This window comes from Falco cherrug, chromosome 1 (genome assembly GCF_023634085.1).
Source record: "Falco cherrug isolate bFalChe1 chromosome 1, bFalChe1.pri, whole genome shotgun sequence".
Classification (NCBI taxonomy): domain Eukaryota; kingdom Metazoa; phylum Chordata; class Aves; order Falconiformes; family Falconidae; genus Falco; species Falco cherrug.
Genome location: NC_073697.1, coordinates 52,053,092 through 52,071,847, shown reverse-complemented (window position 1 = coordinate 52,071,847; position 18,756 = coordinate 52,053,092). Strand labels below are relative to the sequence as shown.

Below are 18,756 nucleotides of genomic sequence, written 5' to 3'. Positions count from 1 at the left end.
ATCCCTATGTAATCGAGATACCTGCATGGTTAGTACCTTAGCATGGTAGGCATCCTGTGCTATACCTTTATATATGCAGTCTTTATTTCTGAAGTTTTACCAGTCTACAAAATAAGAATAGTATAGACTAATAGTATTTGCCCTGGAAGTGGGAATACAACGGTGTAAAGATGAACTGTAATCTTTAGATACTGCATGATTTACCCGTGGGCACAAGACCTGATTCTGCCCCTCAGAATACCTTTGCAGAAACAGAGATGGTATGCAGCCAAGACATTAAAGCTTTATTAACTTTCTATTCATGCTAATCAGAATTACATATTATTGACTCTATTCATATTAGCTTTAAAGCAGCATTTAAGGAGACTTCCATCAAATTTTTAGATCCCTAAGATGATAAATACATAACATCATGCCCATGAATTTTCTCTGGAAGTCTGTCCTCTTTTCAGCAGGGACACAGTTAATTTTCTTCTCAGTAGCTGGTACAGTGCTGTGTTTTAGATTTAGTATGAGAATAATGTTGGTACACACTGGTGTTTTAGGTGTTGCTAAGTAGTGCTTACTCTCAGTCAAGGACCTTTCTGTTTCCCATGCTCTGCCAGTGAGCAGGTGCACAAGAGTCTGAGAGGGAGCAGAGCCAGGGCAGCTGACCTGAACTAGCCAAAGGGTAGTCCATACTCAGTACATAAACCGGGAGAAGCTGAGTGGGGCCTTCTGATCGCTGCTCCGGGACTGGCTGGGAATTCATCATCAGGTGGTGAGCAACCATACTGCACATCACTTGGGGTTTTTTGTGTGGGTTTTTTTTTTCCCTCCCTCTTTGGGTTTTATTCTTCTCTCTTTCTCTCTCCTTTTCATTACATTTGCTTTTTAGCATCTCTCATTTAAACTCACAGTCCAGTAGTTCACAAGAATTCAAAGGTGTACTCTGTACACTAGCAGCACTGACTGGAAATCAAAGATAAAAACTTCCACAGAACATCCTGCAAGTCACAACTTTGATACAGATTGCACAAGACAGCCAAGCCCACCTGCTAACTCAGTTTTTTGGGGGACTTTGTTGGTATGTTTTGGTTTATTTATCTTTTCAAAGCAAATTTATTTTCAAAATCCGAAGTGTTACTTCAAGATATTCGTATGAGCCAGTGACATAAGACTAAAGCCTAGATGCAAGACAATTCCACACCTCGGTGCCAAGGCAAATATTTTAAACAAAAATAATAATTAAAAAAATATCTTTCTTCAGAATCCTGTGCACAAGACTAATTCTCAAATAAGACTCAAGCTTTTGTTCTGAAAGGCATGCTGAATTAATTGCTATACTACTTATCACTGTGACACAAGACCATGTTCTCAAAAGCAATTAGAAATTTTCAGAGCTGTATTGTCCAACTGTCCAGTTTTTTTAAGGTCTCAGTTGTGAAGTTTCCATTGACTTGCCATCCTCCCCCTTTTCAGCAGTGAAAGTTCTTGCACTCTTAGAGGATTCTTAAAGGAGAGAATGGAATGGAAGTGAATCCTGAACAATAAACCAGACATGCTAACAAACACCAGAAGAAACAGCTTCTAAGGGAAGGCAAGGAATTTCTATCCGATTCAGACAGCTACTTAATACTTCACTAACAACAGCTGCTGTCTTCGGGGAGATGCATTGCTACAGCAGATAACACTTTAAAGGACAACATATGTTAGAAATGAACCAGGTTGGACAACTAAAGCCACAAGTCACCTTTCAAAACTTTGGCAATGTTGAGTTTTAAGTTTACTTAAAAGGAGGAAAATGAATATGAATGAGAGCAATCAACGTTTTGTTGCTATAGACCGAATTATTTATATTACGATTTTCATTACAATAGCAGCTACTCAAGGAATGGTGGGGGGGTGGGAAATCAAGCAGACTTACCTGACTAGTCCATTTTCAAAAGGACTAACACTTCAGTCTATGTGATGCCCCCTATTCAGTGTATTAGGGCAACTCCTTAACTAACAGAAATTGTTACAACACTACTAGCTTGAATGAGTTATGACAACATGCACACACTGAGGAACTTGTTTTTCTTTTCTTCCAGCTTTTACATAGATGCCTAAGATACTGCCTGCCAGAATACACACATGTTAACAATAACTCCAAAAGGGGAAAATATATGCTTGAGGTATTATTTTTTTTTTTACAACACAAAATTAGTAAGCAATACCTGAAGGTTGCCTTTGTGGTTTAGGAACAAGATGTGCTGTAAACCTTTAAAAACGCAGATAAAAAAAATTATACAGAAATATTTTGACAAGTGTGTGTACACAACAATTTAAGGTTTGCTTCTTTCTTCACAGAAGGCTCAGTTTCAGACACAAGGATTTTAATTATACATATATGAAATATGGGGATGGATGAATAAATAATGAATAGATGAATGAGTAAATGACTGATCACCTTTAGTGTAACTTTGAACCCATGAATAATGAATAAGGAAGGAAATGCAGTTTGACAACTCAAGTTCACTTATAAGGAGACAGAAGAATGTATTTTTTAATTGCAGTTGAATTCAAAGGCAAAAGAGGTGCCAATGATAACAGAAACAAACTTTTGTCAACCCCTTCAAATAACAGGGCATTTATACGATATGTTCCGTATTTTCCATGAATCTCATAATTTATGGTCAAGACTGCAAAATAAGATACTATTTGCATATTACTAAATACAAAGCCATACATTAAGCATGCCCAAATACAAGGGATGGAACACACCTTTCCGGTGAAGACTGAGAGCTGGAGTTGTTCAGCCTGGAGAAGAGAAGGCTCCAGGGAGACCTTATTACAGCCTGTCAGTACTTAAAGGGGGCTTATAAGAAACATAGGGTCAAATTTTTTAGCAAGGCCTGTTGCAATAGGACAAGGGATAATGGCTTTTAACTTTAAAAGGGTAGATTTAGACTAGATATAAGGAAAAAAAATTACAATAAGCGTGATGAAACACTAGAACATGTTTCCCAGAGAGGTGGCAGACACCTCACCACTGGAAACATTCAAGGTCAGATTGGATGGGGTTCTGAGCAACCTAATCTAGTTGAAGATGCCCTTGCTCACTGCAGGGAGGTTGGACTATATAACCGTTAAAGGTCCCTTCCAACCCAAACTGTTCTATGGTTCTGTGCAATGATCTTCAGCTTTATCATTCAGCATCTACTCAACACTATACAATAAATAAACTGCTCTTAACCAAACAAAATATTGCATTACTCAACTGGTACTAATATCTATCCCTAGCTGCCTAAGTTCCTTTCTGCCTCATCAGCTCCAAAATCACAACCCTGCAAACAAGTATTTCACATTTGTGAAAACCAAAGCTTGCAAGTAGATCTGACTTCAGTGTGACACAGAAGGTGATTTCAGTAGAAGTTGGATCAAATATTGATTACAAACCAAATTATGAACTAGTTACAAATTAATATCCACTGGCAATTCTTGAAGCCTTTTATTATACCAAACAGAGTACTGTAAAGCACTGCTTGACGCTGTACTGTTTGACACAACATCAACAGAGTGTCAATCTACTTTGGTTATGATGAATCCACCACTGTAGGTCTGAACGTTTGCTGCTGATTCCACCTGAAACATCCAAAGTACACAAAGAATTGCCAATGCTGTAAATGCACTATTAGTCCATTACTTGAAAGCACTGACTTCTAAATTCCATATTTAGTTCAGGCTAATTGCTAAATAGTGTTGTCTTGGTCCTAAGTATTACAAATCAAGGGAATAATCTGAAAATGTACCTGATTACCTGCAACTCCAAAGGCATTTTTCATGCAATGGGTTTTTTTAGGCCCAATAGGGATAAAAAATATCATTACTTTTACCACTGTGTTTCCTCTGAGATTGGTAACTGCTATTTCAGAAATGAACAGCTACTTCTTCAGGGACAAGGCAGCTCAAACCAGCTATGAAACGCTAAAGAAGCATGTACGGTCTGCTTTTGAAGATTTTCACAGCGAGGTCAATGATACTCTCAGGTGCTCCAAACTAGGCTTCAAACTCCTTGCTGTGGCCTCCCAGCTCCTGTCTATGAGTTGTTTGTCTCTGTCATGCCTTTTTTACAGTACTACAAAATACATCCCACTGCTGCTTTCATAAACATTAGCTGGAAACCACTTTATGGCCATCCTCTAGCCAGACAGAACCCATGGGACTGTGTGAAGTCTGCAGCCGTGAAGGTGTCCTGGTTTCAGCAGGGATAGAGTTAATTTTCTTCTTAGTAGCTGGTGCAGTGCTGTGTTTTGGATTTGGTGTGAGAACAATGTTGATGGCACGCTGATGGTTTTAGTTGTTGCTGGGTAATGCTTATACTAAATCAAGGACTTTTCAGTTTCTCAGGCCCTGTGAGTGAGAAGGCTGGAGTGGCTTAAGAAATTGGGAGTGGACAAAGCCAGGACAGCTGACCCAAACTGGCCAAAGGGATATTCCATACCATATGATGTCATGCTGAGTATATAAACTGGGGGAAGAAAAATGAAGGTGAGGAACATCCAGCATTACGGCACTTGTCTTCCCAAGTAACTGTTACATGCCTGGAGATGGCTGAACAGCTGCCTGCCCATGAAAATCAGTGAATGAATTCCTTGTTTTGCTTTACTTGCATGAGCGGCTTTTGCTTTACCTATTAAATTGTTCTTACGTCAACCCTTGAGTTTCACATTCATTTCCGATTCTCCTCCCCATCCCTCTGGCTGAGAGGGGAGTGAGCAAGCAGCTGTGTGGTGCTTGGTTGCCGGCTGGGGTTAAAATATGACAGAAGGTGTGAGAAATATAGCAGAGCTGTATTGCTCCATAGTCCTTTTTCCCTGCCTTGAATTGGCTGTGTAGAAGTCAGACGGTAAATTTTGAGTGAGATGACAAAAGCGTTCACATTAATACAGAATTTAGAAGTGTTAAGATTCTAAAAGAGGAAGGAGGTAGCAGACTGCAACAGCCAAAAGAAAGAAACTATACTTCTGTGATCAACATAAGGTTTACTGCAGTACTCCTGTATCCTAACGATAATGTGTAAACTAACAAATTTCCTTAACAATATTTTCATTTCCTTATTGGGAAAAGCCCAAAGCATTTGGCTTTTTATAACTACTGTTCCAACATACAACTAGGACAACAACAGGTATGCCAGATGGCGCATAAGAAACTGAAACAATGAGGCTTAGAGAAGCCAGCTTTCAAATTATAAAATAAGACTCTAACAAAAACATAAGGCAATATTCATACCAAACAAGTATTCAGTACTTCTTGTAACATATGGGCTTAGCCCATGCTCACTGTACTCTGAAGTAATGGTACAAAAAGACAAAAAAACCCCAACCTAAATTTTGGAGGTCAGGGCATTAGGTATTGAAGCCAAAAGCTTAAATGCCTCTATTAAAGGACTAAGGCATTCTTGTATGAGTTACTAAATTATTAAAGAGTGCCACAACATACCCACTTGCTGCATTCTTGCCCAATCAGTTGCTCTCACTTTCAATGACTGGGTGATAGACCTGATAAACATTTATTTTTATCATCTACAACCACAATGTGTTGCTCTCACGTAAGAGTGGAATTATTTCTGAATGAACACATTGAGACAGTATTTTCCATTCCTCAGGATACAAGTGTAGAAAACATAGGAAAGAGGTACAAAACCAGATTTTTGTCCAGATTTTTCCTAACACTGATATTGCAATCATTTGTGAAACTATTTTTTATCTACCAATTTTAACTACCAATGACACCTGCTTCTTCTGCATAGTTCTTATAGCAGTACACCACATATCTCTAACACAATTATCATCGTAATGTTCTTCTGATACACAAAAGTAGTATTACCCATATTTTACAAGTGGGAAAGAGAAGGGGAGAAAAGTTAAAGAACACAAAACAGGGTATGATGGAACTCCTGCTAGCAGAGAAGAAAGAAGCCTCCAAACCCCCGTACTGGCATTGGCCCCGCTCACTTTAAGGATTAACTTCAGACTGGGGCTCTGAGTCTTTTAAAAGATATCCACCAGAATCATGGCTCCCTTTCAGTAAGTTCCATACAAATAAACTCAGCCCCTACCCAGTTATCTCTGGATCTAAGAACCCATTTCTGGGTTTTCAGTAACATTAGGAGACATCCAAGAACTAAATCTTGCTCAGCCAAAGTATACAGTGAAGAGCCTTCAGTATTTTGAAAACCTTACTAAGAAAACCACAGGATATAAGGGAGTCTTGCAATCATGCTTATGCCAAGACCCAGAACCACCGGAAGAAAAAAAGGTGAGACACAAAATCAGTTCGGTAACTAAGGCGCAAAAATTAAAACAAAGCCAAAACTATTAAGCTTGAAATACAACGTCCTGATAAAAGCAGGCAAGAGCAGAGAGATGCATTGTGACACTACACCTTATACCTTTTTTATCTGATTCTTATTCATATAGATAGAAAACTATCATTCCTTAATTACTAAAGACCTAGGGTTTGACCTCCATACAGAAAGTTTCCACTTACCTTATTCAAAATTTCATCTTTCACTGAGTCTTCATAAATGCAAATTTTGTCTTGTAAAGATTTCTTCAAACTATCTATCTTATTTCTATTCCTGGATCCTGGTTTTTTCATTTTAGAATGCTGCTGTAAAAAGATGAGCACAAATGCTCATTTATAAGAGGCACATGAGGATGCTAACATTAAGATTAGTACCTGCTATTATTGGCAGATCCACCGATTAATGAAACACTAGGCAAGGATGACTTTCACTGAGAAAACATTTCTGAAACAAAGGTGCTGCCTATTCATTCTGAAGATTCCTTTCAGACATTCAGACAAAGTTGGAAATTTCTTCTAAATTTATTTCAAGTAGATTTATATATTCCTCCTTTCCATGAGAACTGTTAGCACATAAATTTGATTTTAAGCAAGCTTTAGCAGTCATAATAAGAGAAGATTTCAACTGATACATTGTCTCCTAAGCATGGTTAAAAATGAACAAAGAATATTAATTTAAGAACTACATTGTTTTCAAGACACAGTATATGAATCACAAATGAACCATGATAGTATTAAGGGGCACTGTTCCATGTAATCAAATTATTCTTGACCTTTATATTTCTTTACAAGAATATCAACTAAGTATAAGATACTCTTGGGGAAATGATAACATCTGTTCAACTATAAGGCTCTGCAAAGTCATTTCCCTCCCATAATACTTTAGAAATTAGTATGGTTTTGAACTAGGTTAATTCCTAGCACAATTAACCCAAGTTAGTTTACACATTTAGAACATAAAACCGAACCAAAACAAAGCAAGGCAAAGTCCTTTTCAGAACTGAAAATAATTTATGATTCCACAGGTTTTACATTTTACAGAAGGAATTCTTCACCCTTCACAGAGTTCTTTTAAAAAGTGCTAGATTTGACAGACAGACAGACCTCTTGTTGGGAATGTGTCTCTAAGTAAGTATGCCTCCTCATCTATGTATTTAGATTTAGAAAAAAAAAACCCCACAAACAAAGACAAAACCCAACCCTCTGTGTAGGCTCAGCTCTTTTGGAAAGAAGAAACAGAAAGCAAGCCCAAATTCTTGCTAAGAAAGACCAGCTAATTCAGGAACTTTACTTTTCTAAATGGAGAAGACAATGGAGGACATTCTCCTACAGAAACTCCCTACATCTTTCCTTGATTTAGTGTCAAATTTAGTAATGGGCAGGGGCTGCCAAAGAAATCTTAATAGAGGCTGTAAAGGACCCAACTTGTCCCTAATATTCAGAGCCATTCTCAGCACCAAATTTTCGTGTTTCGGTGGACTCTCCTCAGAGATGCTGCCCCTTTTGGCCACCCAACTGCTTCTTTATAACTCTGCCTTCTTGGGAAAGCCGGAGGATACACAAGCAGCAGAAATATGCAGAGTATATGTGGAAAAAAATGTATTTATCCAACTGCTGCCCGAACAATTATCTTTAAGGTCTGCTGACCCACACAGACAGGAGAAGTGTGCACCACTGTTGCACCTCTGAAGAAGCCTCGGACCCCTATCTGCAGCCAAAGCCAACAACCTGCATATATAGCCATGAACCCCTTGCACAACCCCACACTGATCTCACATCGTTCCCACCTGTTTATTGGTCATTGCTAAATTCTGATCGACTTTCAGCATCTCTGCATCCTTCTGTTCCACCTTGAAAGCCTGAAGCAATGTTCTTGCTCTTATCTTGGGCCAAGCCAAGCTGTTGTCCACCTGAGAGAAGCAGCAGTGCAACTCTTGCCTCATCCTAAGCAATTCCTCTTCTGATAGTGACAGGGGTAAACTTAGAAGCTGCCTGTTTAAAAAAACAAAAGCCATTTGCTGGTCACTGATATAGCCAATATTGTATAAAATGTAAGAAACAGGACACAAATACTTTACATGACCATGATCATTCTTTTTTTGTCTTATTCATACATCAGTTAATGATTCCACACAGAACTGCTCAACATGTTAAAAATATCCTTGAGCATATTTAAATTTCTGCATACAGAACTTGTGGACTACAAAACTCCATTTTCAAGGGGAAACAGGTTTTGAATATTTTAAAAATAAATAACTAATTTTTAGTGCATTCCCTAACACAGAATCCTTCAGCCTCTTCAGACAATACAATACCTGAACTTAGGGTGGAAACTGAGATTAAAGCAACTCATAAAGCCTCCCTGTGCCATTTCCCAGCACTTAGCAGTCACAGCTACTGAGAGGGGAAAAAACACAAAATAAAGAAGTCTCTTTATAATAAACTCATATGTCAAACCCTCCCATCACCAAGTCACAACTGTTCCAGCAGTTCTTTCTAAAACAGCTTTAAGCACGCTGAACAACACCGAATATAATTTAGCAGTAATTTGAATCACTTAAAGTTCCCATTTTGTAGAAGGAAAGTTCTTAACACAGAAATCTGGGAACTGATCCTCAGATCAAGCTGAAGCTGACTAACCTTAGACTACATTCATCTACCTGGATGATGAAAAGGTTGGGATAATTGATGCCTTCTTTGCCTCAGTCTTTTATAGTAAGACCAGCTACCCTCTGGGTACTGAGCCCCCTGAGCTGGAAGACAGTGAAGAGAAGCAGAAAGATGTCCCCAAAGTCCAGAAGAAAATGGTTAGTGACCTGCTGCTCCACTTAGATGTGCACAAGCCTATGGGTCCAGATGGGATCCACCCAAGCGGACTGAGGGAGCCGGCTGAAGTGCTCACCAAGCCACTCTCCACCATTTATCAACAGTCATGGCTAACCCAAGGGGGTCCCAGAAGACTGGAGGTTAGCAAACACGACGCTCATCTACAAGGTGGGCCATAAGGAGGATCCAGGGAACTACAGGCCTGTTAGCCTGACCTCAGTGCCAGGGGACGTTATGGAGCAAGTCATCCTGAGCACCATCACGCAGCATGTGTAGGACAATCTGGGGATCAGGCCCAGCCAGCGTGGGTATATGAAAGGCAGGTCCTGCTTTAATGAACCTGATCTATGACAAGATGACCCACTTAGTGGATGAGGGAAAGGCTGTGAATGTTGTCTACCTGGACCTTCTTAAAGCCTTTGACACCGTCCCCCACAGCATTCTCCTGGAGAAACTGGCTGCTCGTGGCTCAGATGGGCGGACTCTATGCTGGGTAAAAACTGGCTGGATGGCCAGGCCTATAGAGTGGTGGTGAATGGAGTTACAGCCAGCTGGTGTTCCCCAGGGCTCAGTACTGCGGTCAGTTCTGTTATATGTCTTTATCAATGATGCGGACAAGGGGATCGATTGCACCCTCAGTCAGTTTGCAGATGACATCAATCTGGGCAGGAGTGCTGATGAGTGACTGAGGGCGGGAAGGCACTGCAGAAGGATCATGTAGTATGTATATATCCATATAGACAGAAATATAGACAGAAATATGTAAGTAAATACACTACACCAAAACCCAGTTTTATCATGTCTATGTTTAAAAAGGACTTTAAGCATAAATGACCTTCACAAACATTTTAGACTAACTCATGGTCTCTTTGATAAGCAAGAAAAATGAAAAGCTATCATTCAAAATAATTACTTGTGAAAACTAGATAGCAGATGAGAATGTAAACATGGAAGATGGCATGTGTCATCAAAATATCAAAACAGACAGTGGACTGAACAAAGACAGTGACAGATTTTAAGGGGCTTTTGAGAGGACAATTGTATAAATGATGCATTTTTTTGTATTCTTTTCCAGTAAAATACTGGAAAATATATAAACAGCTTACTGTTGCAGTAAATAAAGACAGCATCAAACAAATACAACAGGCAACACTGCAGGCTGGAACACAATTATCACAGAATTGTAAGTCAGAAACAGGAAAGATCTGCTGGGTTTTACAATCTACTTCCCTGATCCCGCAGGTCTGCTCTCAAAAATGTAAATAAGAGATAAGACAAGCTAGAAAATACATTGCAATGGCTTACAGAAAAGAATTTAAAATTATGAATAAAATACAGAGCCCTTGCAATTAGAATGAAAAGACACACATGGATATTTTTTTCTTGAATAAAGCAAACATGATGGGCAAGGTTTCTTTCTATATTCCTGTTATACGGTTTTATACCATGCAGCAGGCAAACTTAAAAGATACTGTCTCAACAAAACGGCCCATGCAAATCTATTTTGTTGTATAAAGGTATGAAGGAGAAACATTTAACCATGACTAATGCTCCCCCCGTTCCATCTCTCATGCCTAATATATTTGCTCCATGGGCAGAAAGCCTCAGGTTTGTCTGTTCCAGTTGCTTCCCCTAAAACTACAGTTTTGACAACAGACTATTTTTTCATGTTCCCATGTCTCTAACAATATCTGTCCTTAAACAGACATTGTACAGGAAATGTAGTATTGTAAATATTCAGGTAATACAACAACTAGGCATAAAAACACTTAAAAGCATTGAAGAAATGCTAAGGAACAGTGCTTATTTCTCAGGGACATTGCCGCCCAGTCTGAGAGGCACTACGCATGACGACTCCCAGCTGCAGCCACAGCCTCTCCCTGCACAAGGTCTCACAATGGTGGCAAGGCCAACACCTGCCTTCCCACCTCCCTCGGGTCACGTCACAGCAGGCAGCAGTAGCCATTAAGGCACACCTGGGGCCAACTCTGTAACATTGCCTGTGCTGTGACGCCTCCTATGGCTAAAGGCCTCAGTGCCATGGGCACTTCAGCAGGCCAGGTCAGCCATGTCTGATGCATGGAGCCAGTCAGCTGGAGAGGCAGGCTACTGTGCTGTGTATTTATGGAGTATTTGGAAATACTATGGCAGAGCCTAAAACAAACTCAATGAGTAAGGCTTGACTTGTGGCTCGGAGTAATATACTGAGATTGGACATGGGGCCAATCAGGCCTGACATACTAAATGACACTTCCAAAGTGCCAGACTTCTGAGAACAGACTGAGGATAACAATGAAAGATGTGCACGTAAAACCTGACATGGAGTAAACAGAGTATAAAAATACCACTCCACATTTTTGGTTTCACAGCCAATGTTTCCTGGAATTTCTACTGCAATGCTCACCCACCAGTGCTGCAGGTGCTGAGTGATCACAAAAAACCCCCAAACCCAACTAAACAAACCAACAAATAAACAATTAATCAATTCCCAAGGGCCCAACAGAGTACTGATTGTGGTCATTTAGAATTAGACCTGGACAGGTCTGAAAATTCTTAGTTCATCTCTACTTGCAATAATAACCAAGAAAAGGGTGCAGAGAGATACTTGCATGAATACTGATTGTTCCCAGCTCCTTATTTTTTTTTGTTCCAAAATGCTCGCTTCCAGTTCTTGGCTTAGCTTCTGTGTGGTGAGCTGAAGCAGCTCATCAGCAGCCACACTCTTGTCACGCTCTTCCCTTTCAAGCTGTTCATGTTTAACAACCATCTCTTTTTTATGCTCCTCCACAGCTTCTAACAGGAACACCTTTGGCACATTGAGCCTGACCAGTTCTTGCACAAATACTCCACACTGAACACGTTTAAGCTCTTCAACAGCTTTCTCTGTTAGACTAAACAGAAGCTCTTTCAGCTCTTCACTGGCTTCATTGTCAAGTTTTTCAGTAAGTTCTTCAAGTTCAATGGTGTGATCCCTCAGAAGATTTTTCCAGTGGCTCAGGTAGTGAGTGACCTCTTTAGTACTTTTGAAGGGGTCTCCAAGTGACAGCTGCTCCTTCCAGTGCTCTTTCTGCTGATCCATTTGCCAAAAGGAGGAACAAAGTTAAGAGAAGGAACATCTCAAATTCAAGCTCTTTAAATACGTATTTCATAGCAACACAAAATTTCAAACTTTTGTTTTTCAGTGTTCTCGAAATTGCTTTCCAGTGTCCAAAGACTTACCCAGTCCTTAATATGATGACTTTGCATACATCTAAAAAGCCTGTGATAATTCAGATTATTGTTAGATAGAAGGGCTAATGCAGGTCTGTGATAATTTGGATTGCTCCTACATAGAAGGGCTAACACCTAAATAAATGTATGATCTTGTGGTCTGACATAAACCCAGCTGGCTGAATTACAACAATCTGGGAGCATTCCAGAGGTCAATCTGGATCAAATAATGGTGTGGGGGGTAGGGGTGGGGGGGGGGTGGGGGGATGCTGTGTATTTTTTTAATGTTATTTTCCCCATCCTGCAGCATGCAGCAATGTAATTTGAAAGGTAAATCAAAGCTACCTATGCTGAGAACAACCACAACAGTGTTCAGACAGCACCAAGATGGCGGGCAGTGTTGATCTGCCCAAGGACAGGAAGGCTCTGCAAAGGGATCCGGATCAGCTCAATTGATGGGTAAAGGCCAATTCTATGACGCTCAACAAGGAGAAGCAACAGGGCCTGAACTTGGGTCACAACAACCCCACGCAATGCTACAGGCTTGGGGAACAGTAGCTGGAAATCTTCCTAGAGGAAAAGGCCCTGGGGGTGCTATTTGACAGCTGGCTGAACATGAGCTGGCAGTGTGCCCAGATGGCCAAGAAGGTCAACAGTATTTTGGCTGATACGCCAAATAGTATGGCCAGCAGGACAAAGGCAGTGATCATCCCCCTGTACTAAGCACTGATGAGGCTGTACCTCAAATACTGTGTTCAGTTTTGGGCCCCGCACAACAAGACAGACATTGCAGTGCTGGAACATGTCCAGAGAAGGACAACAAAGCTGAAGGAGAGTCTAGAGAAAAAGTCTTCTGAGGAGCAACTGAGGAAACCGGGGTTGTTGAACCTGGAGAAAAGAAGGCTTGGGGACGGGACCGCGTTGCTGTCTACAACTACCTGAAAGGCAGTAACAGGCAGGTGGAGGTCAGTCTCTTCTCCCAAATAACAAGTGATAGGACAAAAGGAAGCGGCCTCAAATTGTGCCAGCAGAGGTTTAGACTGGATATTAGGAAAAAATTTCTTCACCAAAAAGGTGGTCAAGCATTGGAACAGGCTGCCCAGAGAGGAGGTGGAAACACCATCCCTGGAGGTGTTTAAAAAGATGTGCAGATGTGGGGCTTGGGACATGTTTAGTGGTGGACTTGACAGTACTAGGTTAATGGTTGGATTTGATGATCTTAAAGGTCTTTTCCATGTAAATGATTCTATGAAATGAAGTCTCCATCGTTATACCTGCTAGCTGTCATTGCACTGATACCTGTTAAAGAGCAGAAAACACTGAAACACATATTCTGGAAAAAAAAAATAAAAAATCAATCTCACCTAACTTTGGTTATCTAAAAAAATATCACCTAATCCAAGATAAATTTCTTCTTAATCCTTTAGGCCGAGAAAGATAGGGACATTTGGATAACAACTCCCGTTTACCTCAGATCACTTGCAAATCATCTTCCATTATGAGATGATTTGGATCTCCTGAAGTTAGTCTTGATTTTTAGATGGCTGAGGTGAGGTGACATGAGTCCTCACACAAGCAACCACAGGTACAGCATCTTTTAAACAGTTTTGTTTTGTAGCTGAATTTTAACTGTGCTGTATAAGTAATACAAGTCACACATAGCCCAGAAACCCATAGAAAACAACTGTCACAGATCTGTGCCATGTCCCTCACCGATTCCAGAACCTCAGTTGGTGTTTGCCTTTCTGCACATTACAGAGTCTTGTCATAACTTCCTAGGACAGGTTAGACTAAGCCAAGGGTCTTCACAAATTTCTCCAGTTATGTTACTTTCTTGCAGGTTCTTCTAGAAGAACAGCTATTAACTACAACACAATTAATACAGCACATGGCAATACATAGCTAAACCCAAAATACACTTATTTTCCATCTGTGCTCCTGGCAGTGTTGACCTGTCGTAAGAGCTACACTTTATTTTCCAATTAATTCCTTTTTTTAAATTCATGATAAGCCCTGTGAAAATAAATATACTGAAAATAATTACCTTTTGCAGCATTTCCCGCCTTCGTTTGGTAATGAGTTTCTGGTGAAGCTTTTGCTTTTCTTGTTTTAAATCATGATCGAATTTCTGTTTAACAGAATTAATTTCAGCCTCAGCTCGGTCCAGCAGCATTCTCAAATGACTTTCAGGTAGATGACCTGCTCTGTAATAATAGTGTTTGAAGTTTGTTATCCCAAATTCTTAAGAGCAAAAGGGTATTTGAGGCAATTAGTACCATAATAAGCCTCAACAAAGTAGACACAAAGAGTAATCTTTTTCTTTAAGAGTGATACCTGAGAGGGATCAAATAAACAATTGGATAATAGAAAGAAAATCTCAGAGATGAGTGTAGAATTGAAGCAGTTTTTGAAGGTAGAGTGAAGGTGTACGAAGGAACAGGAAGAAGGAAGGAAGGAAGGGAAGGCAAATACAAAACTGATTACGTATCAGTTATTAATGTAAGCAATATTCAAATGAGACATTTTAAACCTTATATATTATTCATAATATTTACATTTTTCATTTAATGCCCCTGGAATGCAATTCTAGATGTCTTTTATAACTCAATTGCCTCATTAGAAACAATTTTATCTTGAAAGGATGTAATCTAATCAAGTAAAAACAATTACAAATTATTTTAAAGATACAAAACAATCATACCCCTTAGAAGATTTATATTCAGTTTTCCTATTAAATTTTTATCATCAAAAGAATTATAAAGATTTTAAACTAATATGAAATACAATAATGTAACAGAGCAACTTCTCAGTCTTAAGCCCACAGTGATTTCAAATCAAAGTTCAAGACTACGATCTACCTCCAGTTACTACAGTATTTCAAAGGGTAAGATCCCAGCCATGCCTGCAAAAGTCAAAAAACCCTCCCTCTCCACAAACTTAAATGGAATTAAAAAAGTTACCTGCTATTATATTTACACCAGAAATTCGCCAAATCTCTCTCATACAACAGAACAGAAAAAGAACATCTTAATACAGACCAGGCTGCTGGGCACTTGTGAGTTATACATTCTAATATTAAGCACAGTGGACTTCCAAAACATGGGGTTGCAAAGGTCAACACGGAACTCTGAGTAGGAAGCACCAATTCCCGACCTAAATCTAGATGTTATCCAAACACCATCTGGTTTATTTTTCAAGTCCCCATTTTTCAGAAAACATGAACATTACACACAGAGCCTGGATTCAGACAAATCCAGGGCTTCCAAGTCCCTGTTTCAGCATGATACCTGGCACAACTCATAAACCAGAGCAGCAGCTAAATGTTGCAAGCTCTTCTCCAGAAAGGCCAGTCTCATTCTGGTTTATTAGGATTTGGTGATACTGTAACAGCTTCATTCCAAAGATAATCCTCAAAATAAAAGCTAAAAGAAATAGAACAGAAGACTGATGTATTAGCAGCCCCTGCACTGTAACCATGGTGGCCAGATTTCACAGTTCACACCTCTCCATCTACTGCTAAACATGCACAAGCATCTGAGCAAGCCACCACACTTCATCCCCTGCATAATGAACATGCTGGGTAGAAACTCAGATCTGCTATAATCACAGAGTTATGTCAACCAGAGCACACCTCCTTCTGCAGAGCTTTTCCAATATCTATCTGTTGCACTTTAATCTTCTGCAAAGAAGATTAAAGTACTTCTCAGTACCTTGAGAGCAACCCACCAAGCATCATTCTTGTATCTGTTGACCATGTAATTTTTGTCTTGAAAGCAATCAATGTTAAATTTCAGTGTTCTGTCAAAAAAAACCTAACAGCCCCAAGTTTCCAGCCCGTATTTGGTAACTCTAAGTTTCTCCTTGCTTTTTGATCAAACTCAAGGCAAAAGATCAGCAAATAAAAGGAAGAGTTATTGCAGTGAGGACGCAAGGCAAGATAATAACCAAGATACTATTTTTAACACCTTCATCCCGTCTTGTACTGAGGAAATAAACCCAGGCTTGCTGCATCCAATTAAAACCTCTGTCCAGAGCAGTGAAAATGGTCTGCAATAGAAAAAGATAGATGTGCTGGAAACACCCAGCAAAAAAAAAGTTTAAGAAAAGCCATGCAACATAGCATGACTGGAAGATGATATATACCTACCTATTCCTAGGATGGAGAAGAACAAAAACAAAAAAAAAAAAAAAAGGAAAAAAAGGAGTCTACATTATTCCAGTTTCAGATTGTTAGTTTATTTGAGGATCCACTATGCCCAGAGCTCAAACTGTAGGTGATGCAGTATCGTAAAACCTATCTATTTATTTATTTGGAATTCCAGATAAAAAAAACTAATGGGCAAAACGCCTACCACCAGAGAAGTCTATTTGAGTTTCTGTGGCAATTGATATTAATTGGTATTATGGTAATTCCTAGAAGGCTCAATCCCAGCAGGAGACCTTAATTTCTGCTTTCATATAAATACAGTATAAAAAAAACCCCACCAGTATTAGAATTAAAAGATGTCCTGTTCCCAAAGGACTCTGAACTGAAGTACAAAATAAGGGGAGAGAAGAAAGATGCAACAGTGTAGACTGTGTGATAAACTGCTTTGTTTAAGCATACCAGACACCTAATCACTGAAGAAATATGCAGGCACATGTTTAACATCTTTGAACAAGGAGAATTTTAATTAAGGGGAATACTGCAGTAACAGCAAGGATGTTTCCAGGGAGATCCTTCCAAGTGCAGTGAGCACCAAGGTACAGACACCAAGTGTGTGGCCAACAGCAGCAGCATCATAGGTCAATCAGAGGCAGACCTTGACTTCTCTGTACTGAATGAAAGCCAGCAAATTTAGGAGAAAATATGGAGCGAGGGCACTAAAAATAAAGTAGTATGTATTTGATGCTACAAGAGAACTATCTAAAGGATGCTGGACCCCAGGAAAGGAAGATTGTTTTATGAAAAGTAGAGAAGGTATGAGCATCACTAAAGCAAAAGGCAGACAGGTAAGAAGCAGAGAAGTTGTATCGGCCTGGAGATACATGGAGGTCGAAATGCAACACTGTACAGAACCTATACAGAGGGAACCTGCAAGACTGTGCCCATGCTACTCCAGCCACTTCAGGATTTCACCTGCTGAACTGGCATCTTGCTGGTATCCAGATCAGAATTTATGTAAATAATTCAGGGCAATAAATGCCCTACATAGCAACATGCTACAAGCAGAAAAGGTTTTAAGAGATTATTAGAAAACTTTATATTGATATATTACTGCTGGAGGCATTTGCTATCCAACACCAGCTTCCTGAAAAGGCCAGCAGGACACTGTTTGGAAAACTACTTTGCTTATAACAAGGTCCATATAAATGAAGATTACTCAGAAGAATGAGACCAACAAGAGTTTTACTTCAATCTTTTAAGAGAGTCAAGTGGCCACTTTAAAAGCACAGTACGCAAGAAATACTTGAGGTCTTATAAAAACTAAAATTTTGGGAGACATTTATGAAGGAGCTTGAGTTGTCACAAGAACTGGATTGTTTTAAGAGACCAAAAGAAGGAAGGAAACTTCTTGTGAACAAGCAGATACTAGCAAAAGAACAATGCAACTTGTTACTGCTGCTGTAGTTCAAAAACATCAAGAATCTCATGCCTCTGTTGATAGCGGGAACAACCCATGATAAATACTGCCTCAAGTATTGCCCTTTTGCCCGTTAATTCTTTAAGGGAAAACAAAGAACCTTAGGTAGACATTCCTGAAATCTGCCATTATGGATTATATCTTAAAACTTGCTTCCCTGCCTTTTGGCACTGCAGTCCACAGACTTGATTTCCAAAAGACACTGAGTACCACAGTCAGTCCTGACAAAAGGGACATTTTATTTAAATACTATATTTAGAAAGCCCAGCTTGAAAACTGGCTGCTCTATTTAATTTAAAATGTTCACAACCCTTCCTAGAATTGGTTTGGGTTTATTTTGCTTTTTTGAACATTTACTTCTGGCCACACAGAATCTTTTTCATGTTAATTTGAAACTGTCTTGCTATCTGATAAATATTAAGCATCCTATTAAAAGTTCACTTTTAAAAGACCTCTCCCCTCATCATTTATCTGCTAGTTTATGTATCCCTGAATCTGTTTGTCTGTGATATATCTAAACTACACCTCACCTTTTCTTAGCTTCTCTTATCCATACAAACAGTTCTGCATTTTAAAATAATTCCATTTATACTGGTAAGTTTAAGGCACGTTATTGAAGCTGGACACAACAGATTACGACAGACCTGTATCTATACTTAGACAAGTAGATTCAATGTTAAAGTGAAAAATAAGTGGATGTTATGGATACAAATTTTAAGTACCAGCCATTCATACCAGACTTCTCTTGCTGCTCAAATTTTAATGC

The 18,756-nt window shown here is 39.4% G+C and overlaps 1 protein-coding gene across 6 annotated transcripts in view; it reads right to left on the bottom strand.

Moving 5' to 3' along the window:
• EVC2 (EvC ciliary complex subunit 2) overlaps window positions 1-18,756 on the bottom strand; it is an 80,101-nt gene that overhangs the window by 16,359 nt on the left and 44,986 nt on the right. For 4 of the 6 annotated variants that reach the window (XM_055719491.1, XM_055719666.1, XM_055719796.1 and 1 more), the window contains 4 exons: window positions 14,411-14,570; window positions 11,762-12,226; window positions 8,118-8,318; window positions 6,514-6,636 (listed from right to left, as the gene is read on the bottom strand). In XM_055719491.1, the coding sequence (XP_055575466.1) occupies window positions 6,514-6,636; window positions 8,118-8,318; window positions 11,762-12,226; window positions 14,411-14,570 (949 nt within the window). The remainder of the gene's footprint in view (window positions 1-6,513; window positions 6,637-8,117; window positions 8,319-11,761; window positions 12,227-14,410; window positions 14,571-18,756) is intronic. The other 2 variants (XM_055719585.1, XM_055719550.1) reach the window with 2 other exon arrangements.